This window comes from Xyrauchen texanus, chromosome 1 (genome assembly GCF_025860055.1).
Source record: "Xyrauchen texanus isolate HMW12.3.18 chromosome 1, RBS_HiC_50CHRs, whole genome shotgun sequence".
Classification (NCBI taxonomy): Eukaryota; Metazoa; Chordata; class Actinopteri; order Cypriniformes; family Catostomidae; genus Xyrauchen; species Xyrauchen texanus.
The window spans coordinates 26177002-26189533 of record NC_068276.1 but is presented as its reverse complement, the minus strand read 5'-3'; the positions used below and the strand labels follow the sequence as shown (position 1 = coordinate 26189533).

Here is a 12532-nt window from a genome sequence, read left to right as displayed (position 1 = left end):
TTGGCCGATATATCAGTCTATTGCTACATAGTAATAAATATATAAGTAGCACATAGTAATAAAGTAAAGAGTTTCAGATTTCCTGTATCTGTCTCACCATTGGCAGAGTCCACCCCAGACTGTGTTCCAGTGATGTGGTGCCAGAAAGCACTTCGTGGTAAGATTGCTGTGGGGGTGCAGGGGTAGGACATCACCTCTGAACCCTTGGATAAGAGCTGAAGAAAGACAGTATGCAATTACATTAAAATTACTTGATTTTCACATAAAGCGAACACTGACACAGGCTCTTATTTTTTAAAGTTGTATGACAGGAATGAAAAGTGTTAATATGCATTATCAGAGAAGGATCAAAGTATAATCAAGAATCTCTGCAACCTTATTTTAAAAAACTCATACAGAAACTTTGTGAGTGCATGCATCTATTTATGTAAATGCATTGTGTGCATTGACTATGTTTTTGTTACCTTGCTGTTTTTTTCCATTTCCATGAGGACTCTCTTATGCTGCTCAGCTATAGCTAGTGTAGAAGAGTGAACCCTTTGGTAGATCTGCTCTCCTTCCCGTGTCTGGAAAGTATATAAGCCCTCCCCACTGTCACACATCCTAACACGACAACAAACACATGTCTTTAACAAAAGAGCAATGTACAATTAAACAAACAAAAACATAGCTTTTATCATTCTGAGCTGATGTATTGCTAAGAAAGAACCCACTCACAAACTCGCCAGCATTGTGTGACACATTATCATAACCACTAGGGGGCAATGTTATACCACTGATCTCTCTCTCTCTCTCTCTCTCTCTCTCTCTCTGTCTGTGTGTGTGTGTGTGTGTGTGTGTGTGTATATGTATATATATATATATATATATATATATATATATATATATATATATATATATATATATACACAAATTCTCATCCTCTCTCCTCAAAAATCATCACCCAGCTGGTGATCTTATATTATTTGATCAGAGCAATGAGAGCAACAACAGCACCTAATCTGCCACCGAATTCCTTTAATCTACTCAATAATTCCCTTTACGAGGTCCACAGTTCAATGGCTTTCACCTTTCCTTCTGTCTACATAAGGTGGGCCAAATCATGTATTCAAACTGCCCACAAAGAGAACTTCTCAAGTTCTTGTTTCACAATTGGCTATGAATTTCATATCTTCCACATGTTTTACCTGCCAGCCTCAAAGGTGAAACGTGTAGCATCCCGTCCGTAGCGTCGCAGTGAGCAAAGTGGCCAGGTTACTAGCTTGGTGCGAGGGTTGTGAATGTCCCACAGGTAGATGTTTTCATGTGTGATCTGCATCATACACTCGCCATAGATGTCAAGATTAGGACAGGGCAGCAGGAACACGTTGAAGCGCTCTATAAGAAAACCCAGTGAAAGAATATAGTGGAGAACTGGTGCCAGGCATACAGATACAAGAACATGATAAACAGAAAGGTCACTAGATTAAAGTAAGAGCTACCATGAGGCAAAGGGCCATTGTCTTGATGAGGAATGCAGCTCATAAGAATGCATTAGTACAAATGACTTCAGACTCTCACCAGTGTGTTCACACTGAACTCCAGCGGCCAGAAGGTCTGGTTCTCCAAGACTGATGTCATTCAGACGCATCCCCAGGCACTCAATGGACAAGGTCTTAAACCACTCTTCAGCCTCCAGCTCTGGTATGAAAATCAGAAGATTTCAATTATGTCAATTAATGAATATGTTCATTCAATGAATACATTCAATGAATAAAGCCTACAATAAGACAGTGGTTCTCAACTGTTTTTGCTTCAGGATTCAGATGTTACATTGGACATCTAGTGGCGACCAAAGACAGTAACAAAGTAATTTCATGTACAAACAGTGTTTGATTCAGTAGAGTCCAACACTGAAATGTATTAATATTACAATGAATCGCATAGGACTAGCAATATGCAATTTTTTTCATTTAACACATAAATGTGGTTGGCACAAACAGTGTTCATCCTGCTTGCAAATTAACACATATTTAAATGTTGTCTGGGTTGTATATTCCTTTACTTTGCATTGCTTTATCCATGTTTTTTGAAGATGAAGGTGTGTCACGTAACCTGTCCATGTAGTCTGATCAGCCTAATTTGGCAAGCATTTTCCAGGTGGCAGATTTCACCACAGACAGATTTGATAGACAGATCTGAGCCAACCAATCATGGAATATTATTGGACACAGGACCTTTGATGAAGTGTTTTCTTCTTTTTTTATGTTGCTAAGCCAGTTAATTTAGCTATTGTAACTATGCAAACTTGCATGGTTAATTGATTAATCTCAATATTTGCATTTAGTGGTGTTTTTTTCCCCCCTGGTGTCAACAATACTATCTGAACAGACATGTAACTCATTTTTGGGTCACAAACCACTACATTTGAAGTTGCGTCTCTTCAATGTGCCTGATGGTAACACATCATCAGTTCAGAAGTTATAAGTGAGTAAAACTGTTTCGATTTAAATGCTTAAATCAAGCACAAGATGTTTTTAAAGTTAGGTTTTGTCATCAAATGCTAAATATATATTATTGTATTATAATATATTGGCATAGGATGATATACCTGATTCACAGGTGAAGGTTCGAGAAGTGTCATCTGTAAAGACGATGGCCACGGCTTGCCGCTTGGTGTCACGAGGCAATCTTGTCACATTCTTCACATTACTTATTTCTGTCACCTGTGTGTAAATTACAAGCCAACAAGTTAACAGAGACCAGAGGTTACAGTGAGGCACTTAAATTGGCAGAGAATGGCAACAATTTTTGGAGGGTAGAAATGTGAAGCTTATAATTTTATAAAGCGCTTATACTTTAATAATTCTGTTAAAACTTGTGTATTACTTGAGCAGTAAAATTGTTTAAATTAAAAAAAATGTATGGTCGTTTTAGGGTTCACAGCGTTATGTTGCGAAATTGGATATAACTTTACAGAGAAAAGGCTAGTAAGAGATTTTTTCACACTAAAATAATTTTAACATGTAAATTGTTTTTGTCTTGTGGATATACTTCTGAATTAATGAGTATTTTAACGTTTATAACTGTCATAGTAAATGCCAGATTTGGGCTTTCAAATGCTGTTGATTGAGCTTTACTGCACTATTTTGGTAACAAAATCTCAATGTTCTCTCTTTGCACTGTCAATCAAACAAGTGATAGCCAGTCCTGAAGTATTTTACCATTTAGATATTAGCATAATTCTGAATTTAATATTGGCCAGCATCATCCAATCACTGTCAAGCATGTTAAAATAAAATTATACATTATAAATTCTGAATTTATGTACTGATTATCATTGTCCCATGTCTGCAAACCATGTTGAGTGGTCCAAACATCATCTGCTGCCTGAAACTGAACATTTGGTTAGATTTTAGGAGTGAATGCACTTGGCTGCATAGGAAAGCTATAATATGCTCCATTGATCCCTATTTTTAGTGAATGACTTAACCTCCAGTGTGCTGTCTGTCTGCACTGGTCTCAGAACATTTCAAAATGCACCTTATTTTCATCCTAACTTCATATGAAGCCTCTGAAAGCAAAATGTTTCATCTTTTGAATGCATCCATTGATTCTCAATGTGAAAATGCACAATAAATGTGGGTTTTCTAAGGGAAAAATAGGGCTATAGTCCAATATACCGATCATTGTGTTAACAGCATGCTGTTTTACGTTAAACCACTCAAATGTTTAAAATGGCATATTGGGTGAAACTAGAGACTAATAATCATTTGATTCAAACAGGTTTCAATGTTAAAACTTAATTAGGTTTCTGATCAGTTTTGTTGCCATTTCTTCCAAAGACAAACTTCACTGAGATCCACGCCATGTTTTTATATTCACATGACTTGGTGAGTCAAAAGATTAACCCTTTACTGACAGCCCAGAGTGTCCTGAATGGAGATCAGTTGGTTTTAAAAAAAATAATTTATGCAAAGCATACATCTAAGACAAAACACAAAGTCAACGCAGAAGGACGCGGGGTCCCGCAAGGTTGAAGTTTAATCATTTATCAATTTAAACACTGCTATTTTTATCAGTTTTTACATTAATAAAATTACACACATCAACTTTTAGAATTGATTTGACTCATACCCTCCCATAACACTGCTTTTCTTTTGTCATTTCTTTCGCCAGTTCGAGCAATAAGAATGTGCTCCAAATGGCTGTTAGCATAAGTGACACTTGTATAATTAATTTTTCTTGTGACATTTTCATGGCTTACAATAGAACTGTTGCAGTTGGAAGTATACCTTAGGACAAGCTCTGATGTAGGCAGACTTCTCATCAGTGTATTTCTCCAAACGGCGTGGTCCTTTACTGGATGACTTCTTAAACACAAGCCAGCAGCGCCGATAGATCTGAAATACACATGTACATAAAATCAGGGTCCAAAATGAACACTCGCCAAGCACCAAATGGTGTTAAAATTGGTCTTGGTGAGTAAATCAACTCAGTAACTGGCCAGTTGACTGGTAACATTTTTTAGGAACTGCAAAATAAAATGGTGTAAATCACAATGCAAGAATGTTAAAGTTAAAAGGAATTTCTCAGGTAATACATACACCTGAAACTCAAATCAACAGCATTTTTGACATGATGTTAATTGCCACAGAAAGTAAGTTTGACTCATTCCTCTGTTCTATATATATATATATATATAAAAATGTAGTTACAGAGAGGCATTAACAATGGAAGTTAATGGAGCCAGATGAAGTTGTTACAACTAAGTTGTAATGTTGGATATTATTTTAAACAGATAATGTTAGTACATGATTTTATCACATTAAAATCATGTTAACATGTACATTGTTAACGTCTTGTGGCTATACTGTTGAAACAGTAATAATTTTAAAGCAGGGACTAAAAACGGTTCAAGGAACAATAACAAAAACTGAAAATAAACAAATATTTTTGCAGAACGTAACCAAAATGATGGTAGCCCGTTATAAATAGTTAATTACGTTTATACCATTTTTTTAATGAAACCAAAAGCCAAAGGGTTTATTACAATACATTTTTGGACAACTGCTGCATCACACATTTCTTTGCCTAATTGCCCGAATGTCTCTATCTGGGAATGAAGATTGTGACCGGGTGGAGGGCGGGGCCGGGTCGTGATGCTACACACTCGGCCCCTAATCAGGCTAATCAAGCCTCAGAGAGGGATAAAGGCCGACAGGAAAATGCAGTGGGACAGAGAGAGAGATTTACGGGCAGCTGTCCGACACCATTGTGTGTTTGTCTTTTTGTTTAATTTCTTCATTAAACTATTATTTATATTGTCAAGCCGGTTCTCGGCTCCTCCTTTCCATTAATCCCTTTACAAAAACCTTTTTAACAAAAATGCATTTCTCAGTTGTTTCCAAGTCTTCACTTATACAGTATGTTAGATGCTCCGATCAGGATTTTTACCGCCGATACTGATCACCGATCTTCTTGTCACCTGATCGTCCAATAGCAATCCAGATAACGATCATTTCACCTTTTATCAGGATCACTGTCATTACTGGCTATATGCAAGTTTTCTGTACACGGTCACTATTAATTGAATTTTCCTCTATAACTTTGCCTAGTTATTAAATAGTTTAAAAGGCTTATTAAAAAAGCATATATTAAGTAACTTTGTGCTCTCGGTGCGACATCTGTGGTTAAAACTTAAAGTTGCAAGCAATTTGCGGAAGAATACATTACATCAGTTGTGTTTCGGCACTGCTCTTCTGGCGGCTGAATCTCCCAATTTGAGCCACATTGACATTGACTGTGTGTGACCATGACTGGAGCCGGAGTCATAGTGTGTTATTTTCAACTTGATATTATGTTATACGATTAAACATTTGAAACGGAAATATTACTTGCTTTGAAACACCACATTAACAGTACAAAAACATTTAATATTCACAATGCCTCTCCCGCTGCATCATTCTTAACTGTTGAATCAAGTTTGTTGTCTTACATCACTATGACAGTATTCTCCACACTCCGTTATGCCATGACAGCACTGCTGAAGTATATTTTTTTTCCTTCTCCACTTTTCTCCCCAATTTGGAATGCCAAATTCCCAAGTCCTCATGGTGGTGTAGTGACTCGCCTCAATCCAGGTGGCGGAGGACAAATCTAAGTTGCCTCTAAATCTGAGATGTCAATTTGCGCATCTTATCACGTGGCTTGTTGAGCGTTACGGAGACATAGCTCACGTGAAGGCTTCACTCTATTTTCTGTGGCTTACACGCACAACTCACCATGCGCCCCACCAAGAGCGAGAACCACATTATAGTGACCACGAGGAGGTTACCCCATGTGACTCTACCCACCCTAGCAACCGGCCAATTTGATTGCTTAGGAGACCTGGCTGGAGTCACTCAGCACACCCTGGATTAGAACTTGTGACTCCAGGTGTGGTAGTCAGCGTTTTAAAGGAGCGCTGTGTTTTGCAACATTAGCAATCGGTTTATGCGATCATCCATATTACGGTCACCGATCAAGTCATAGGACGCGAATATTGGCCGAAACCAATCGGTGGCCAATCGATCGGAGCATTCCTAGTTAGATATGATGCATTAATACAGATTTGATGCAGTCAGGTTTTGACTGAGATGCAGATCTGTGAATAAAATTATCCTTCCCTGTTAATGAACTGTATGCTATGCTGATAAATCCACCACACAGAAAACATTTATTGCTTTTATTTCAGCTTATTTTGGGCTTGTTTTTCCAGACCAGGTTGCTCGTTTCTCTTGCGAGATCTGGCAACACTGCAATTGGTATTTCACTCACCCTTCAGCGCAGAGTACTGTAATTTTAAGTCTCCGCCAGTGTTCACTACCACAGAGGTCGTTCCCGAGACTCTGCCCAGATTCACGACTACAGATTTCACTCCCGAGTCTCTGTTCATGCCCACAACAACAGAGGTCGCTCCCGAGACTCTGTTCATGTTCACGACCACTGAGGTAATTTCCCAGTCATTCTGGACTCTTAGCCTCGAGCTTCCCATGGCACCTCCTTCCACGGCTCCGCCCTCTGAGTCTCTTTTATTATGTTCTAACCATTTACAAATTTATAAGGAGACTGTGGAACTTCTGAACCGGAACGAAAAAATACTTTTTGCTCAGAATGATGAAAAACATTTTGTTTTTAGTCGTTTAAAGTTTATGGACTGGACCATACACTTTCATTGTAAGTGCATCGATGTAACTGTAATATTCCCTATTTTTGTTAAACAAAAAAGTGATGGGTCTTAATTATTATTTTTTGTGGTAATCAACATTATGTCAGAAAAGCTGTCGATTAAGCATAACTTGTACTGAACACTGACTATTCCTTTAAAGAGATTTCAAACAATGAAAGTAAATGTTGACTAAGGCAACAGGAAGAACATTGTGGAATGAAAGTCATGGTTTGGAACAACATGAGGGTGAGTGAATGACGTTATGTGAATTATCCCATTAAGCATGATATGCAACATATTACTTGTGTTTACCTACCATAATGAACATTTGAACATAAAATCATCAGTTACATTTGGACCCTGCAATTACTGAAAAACAATACTGGCTTAGGAGGAAGATTTCTTACCAATGCTAAACCATTGGTCACTCTGCTGGAGAAATGTGAAATATGTTATTTGAATTTCATGAAAGTGTCTAATTAAACCTAAAGCAGTCTTTTCCTTTTTGTAAACACACTGTCTCCAACTCTCGACCCTCCTCCCATTTAAAGCTATTTTCTGTTTATAAACCTACAGTTGCCACGGTAACCTCCATCCATTTAGGCAAGCGCTCCAGTCAGCCCAAGGCAAATCCCACTCTCTATTCTACACCTAGCCTAATGCAATTTCCCTACTGGAAATCATTCTTCTTATGCAACATTATTTCTATCATCAACTCAACAGCCAATATGACCCTGCATGCTATCACATGCTCTTTCCTGTTGATCTATAGGCTTTCTGAGAAACAGCAGCTCAGTTTCTAGACCTTACATTATGTTCTGAATGAGAAATAACATCTGATTAAGTGTTGGAAGATAACAGGCAGAGATGGTTAGTGAAAGAGAGTGAGAAAGAATAAACAAGGAAAAGTGTGTTCTTGGAGGCATAAGCAAGCTTCAGGAAAAGACATAGCTTTGTGTTTTTGTTTTTTTTTGCCTCAATAACCCTTAAGAAATTATGAAAAGTCAACATGTTTAGAGTCTGTTCAAATTCCCTGGAGTTTAGACTGTGCTGTTATCACAAAAAGCTACATTCTAAATCACACTTAGTCATAAACATTATATTAATCACCATGCTTAAATAATGACAGGCCTGTATTTCACCTGAAGACAAAGGAGCTTAACAAGCAAGTCCACACAATGTTCTAAACATATTATCTATGAATGATAATATCACCTAATAATTTGGAACAAAAGACCCCTTAAATGGTTAAATAAAATGTTTTCGATCATCTAAAATGATCTTATTGTCATTACCACTCAAATTGTAATATTCTAGAATAATGTGGAGAAAGTTTGCAGCTTGGTTTTCCATTCACAGCAGGTAAAAGATTGATCTCTTGTTTGCATCATATTGTCCCCAGAGGTTACACTAATCCTAAATCGTAAATAGACTGTGCAACTGTCTCAGAGACAAACTGTGTGTACTGTATGTGTGTCATATTCCCTGTTGTCTTTTGTTTTTGTACTTTTATGTTGAAATTCTTGTTTAGTTCCTGTTTCCTGTTAGTTTTGTAGTCCTTTGTAGTTTTATTCCTTGATTAGTTCTCCCTGATTATTTCTCATTCCCTGATTGTTTCCCCAGGTGTTCCTCGTTCCCTTGTGTATTTAAGCTCTTGGTTTCCCTGTTTCATGTGTCAGTTGTTGCATGTTTAATTTTCATGTTCTGTGCTTGGTTCCCAGTATATTTATTTTACTTTTGCTCTGTTCCATGCCAGCCAACCTCAGGCACATTCCCACAGGGTGTAAAACAAGCCTCACCCAAGGACGCTACACTTGGCGCCACAACCAAGTCCTTAAAAACCTTGCGTCCGCCCTGGAGGACAAGCAAGCTGCCACCAACTCCCTATCACCCCCAGCAGCATCACACCCCTTACGGACGACCTCTGTCCGCGAAGGGGCTAAACCACCGAAGAGCGGCTCTACACCATTAGAGCGAGACCAGCTGTGCTTGACCCGCGACTGGAAAATGCTAGCTGACATTGGCCGGCAACTTGTGTTTCCTCCGGAGATCGCAACCACCACCCTAAGACCTGACATAGTTCTCTGGTCCTGTTCGCTCAAGAAGTTCTTCATCATTGAGCTCACAGTATCCTGGGACGACTCAGTAAATGAGGCTTATGAGCGAAAACATCTGCGCTATGTCAATCTAGCTGCCGAAGCACGGCATCATGGCTGGAACACAGAAGTCCAACCAGTGGAGGTGGGCTGCAGAGGTTTTGTGGCAACATCTACAACCAGACTGCTTAGAGACCTGGGAATTAAGGGCCAGAGCCAGTGTTCGGCAATCAGAGCTGTGTCGGAGGCGACAGAAGGCAGCAGTCAGTGGCTCTGGATGAAGAGGAGAGACCCCAGCTGGGCCCCGAAGTGAGAGGGCCAGGAGGTATGCGGTCAACAATGCTTGACTCAGGGAGGAGGACGCCCCTTCCATGCATAGTCCCATGGGATGTTGGCTATTAACAACAAGGCAACTCCTATGACTAATTGGGAATGGGATGCAAGCATAGGATTGATCACCCTGTTGCTGGCTGCCTTTGGGGAGGGTGTATAGTGTGAAAGGCCGAAACACCCTAGGAACCAAAGCTACACTACTGATGACGCGCTCCCCAAATTTCACCAGGCTCACTGTTCATGAACTCTTGGAAGTGCTTGCACAAGGATAGTAACATCTCATCCTGTGTTCTTGGAATCAGAGTTAACTTGTTTGTTTTTCAGTTTAATAAAGCTGTGTTTAGATCCTTATTCCTTGCCTGCCTCGTCACAGAAGGACTGACCAAAAGATGGATCTAGCAGCGGTCTTTATCTGGTTGAGCCGAGCGAACCTCCCTATCATTGAATGCTCTCATCTGTTCAGCACCATAGCCAGATGCACTGGTTTTGCTGATGGCCACTTAAAGTCCCTATACCAGATACCTACACGTGGGAAGAGTACATTAATGTAATTTTAGAGATGTTCTCCTCTGAGAATCCTCTTAACGAGCCCACGCCTGCCACGGCGAATGAGCCAACGCCCATGCCTGCCACGGCCAACGAGCTGGAAGTCTCGTCCGTCCCAGAACCAGCATTGCTAACTTCGACCATCCAGAGGAGGAAGAAAAAAAGAAAGGCTTCTGCTCCCCAGGCTCCGCCCCCAGAGCCTTCCACGGCTCCGTCTCCGTAATTGTTTATACTGTAGAACTAATATATAAAAGCAATGTCAAACTTGAAATTGTTTTTTTTATTCAGTACAAGGACACTCTTGTGATTTTGTCATTACTGCAGTTACAATAGCTGTAGTGACTATCAGTGTTGGGTAATGTTACTTTTAAAAGTAATTCGTTAGAATATTGCATTACTCCTTAAAAAAGTTACTTAATTACAAAGTTATTTTTTATGGAAAGTTGTTCCTTTTGTGTTATTTTTGTATTACTTTTTTCTCAAAGCCACTTTCTTCTGCTATTCTATGCATTCCATACAAATAAGCCATGCATTGCATACAAGAGATATTACAGATCATACTAGCTACTGTACAACACTCATGTCAAAACAACATAGCAAACAGATTTTTAGAAAGTAGGTCTTCACGTCATATTTATAATAAAGTATCAATAACATGAATATGCATGATTTGTTTTCCATCAACACGGCAGCCAAAATGAATAATGAAGAATAATCACTGTCTTACCTAAAGCAGCAAAGTCCAACACTTGAACCTGCATCATATCTGTCATCATGTGTGGTGCCTATTGACAATGTCAGAGTCAACTTGGGATAAAACTTCAGTGAGGAATGCCAGTCTAACATGTTCAAGGAATAAATCTGATGAATAAATAAATATTTTTCACTTAAGTCATCTCAGTGCACTCTTGTTTTGAGCTGATCCACGGTGCAGAAAGATGCCACAACTTCAAAGGCACATGTTGATACAACTTGAATGGAATCGTTAAATATCATAAAAAGGGCTTGTTTCATGAATCTAAGTACTTATTTATTATAAAACTAAAATGTTGAATATCTTTAGAAACTAAGACATTTTCTCTGCATACTCAATTGAACTTTGCTCGGAGCCCTGATCCAGAGTCTTTTCTCATCCCATTCTCCCAGTTACAAGGAGCTCTAACATGGAGCATTTCGGCTAGTTAGTGAATTGAGTGAGTATTTCACCCTGTGTATCATGTCGTGGCCAGTGGAAGAATAGTCTTATAATCCTTCTGCCTAAATGCGTTTACTGATTTTTTTTAATGCAGTGTTTATTAACATATGAATCATTCACGTTTCACTCCACCGAATGTTGACCTCATATTACGCCAAAACATTAAATGCCCATGTGCGTAAGTGAGTTGATTGACAGGAGATGTCTGTATCTAAAAGTTGATTAGCTTTGTTCCTTCAAGGCGGGAATTCCTTTCTACATCCATTGACTGTTGGGTGCTAGAGCTTCTTGGTTGGGCATTGCAATTTCTCCCATTCATTTAAATAGAAGTGATAGATAGTCCACTGCTAAATAGCCTCTGGCCTCACACTTTATAGAACTACAATGCCCATCATGCACTACGTCTCCTCCCTGAAGTTTGCACAATTTTACTCCTGAACTTCTCGCAATACAGGGACAGTAGATGTGTACAAAAGCAACACATTATTAAAAAAGTAACTGATATTATGGTTTAAAATATCTTTACTCATTACTTTACTAATTACTCAAAAAAGTAATCTGATTACATAACACACATTACTTTTATTGTGTTACCCCCAACACTGGTGACCATGGTATTTTGTAGGAAACTACAGTTACCATGCTTTTTTGTAAGGGCCAATCTCTCCAGCCTGTATTGGTACTCAGGGGTGGATGCAATAAATAGTTGTAGCATTTTTGCATGTGGTATTTCAGCGCAACAATCTGCATCTTTTTCACTAACCTACAGCAAATTTGTTTAAGCAGGTGCAATCATTGCTGAAATTGCGCTGCTATTTGAGTATTTTAAAACTGGTCGGTGTATATATGTTATGGATTTATGTTTTTTTGTTCATGTCTTTAATTTTGGTCAAATAGTTCCATGCCATGTTTGTTCCCGTTTCATTGTCATGTGATCTTGTCATGTGTTTCCCATGTTCTTGTATCCCATTGGTTCATTGTTTTATTAGCTTGTTACCAGTCTCGTCATTTCGTTAAGAGTTGTGTGTGTTCATTGGTTATCATTGTCATGTGTTCTCCCAAGTCCAAGTATTTAGCCCTCATGTTTGCCATTGTCCATTGTTGAGTATTGTGTGTTTTAACATTGTTTGGAAGTCAAGTCAAGTCAGGTCAAGTTATGTAAATTCAAGTTAT

General features: G+C 38.8%; 1 protein-coding gene across 2 annotated transcripts in view; it reads right to left on the bottom strand.

The window, feature by feature from the left end:
• The window catches only part of dok4 (docking protein 4), an 83391-nt gene that overhangs the window by 4286 nt on the left and 66573 nt on the right, over positions 1-12532 (bottom strand). For both annotated transcript variants that reach the window (XR_007968047.1, XM_052097643.1), the window contains exons 3-8: positions 4275-4382; positions 2591-2705; positions 1561-1680; positions 1188-1377; positions 465-603; positions 98-215 (exon numbers count right to left, since the gene is read on the bottom strand). Coding sequence is in view for 1 of the 2 variants with exons in the window: in XM_052097643.1 (XP_051953603.1) it covers positions 98-215; positions 465-603; positions 1188-1377; positions 1561-1680; positions 2591-2705; positions 4275-4382 (790 nt within the window). In the remaining variant the exon portion in view is untranslated. The remainder of the gene's footprint in view (positions 1-97; positions 216-464; positions 604-1187; positions 1378-1560; positions 1681-2590; positions 2706-4274; positions 4383-12532) is intronic.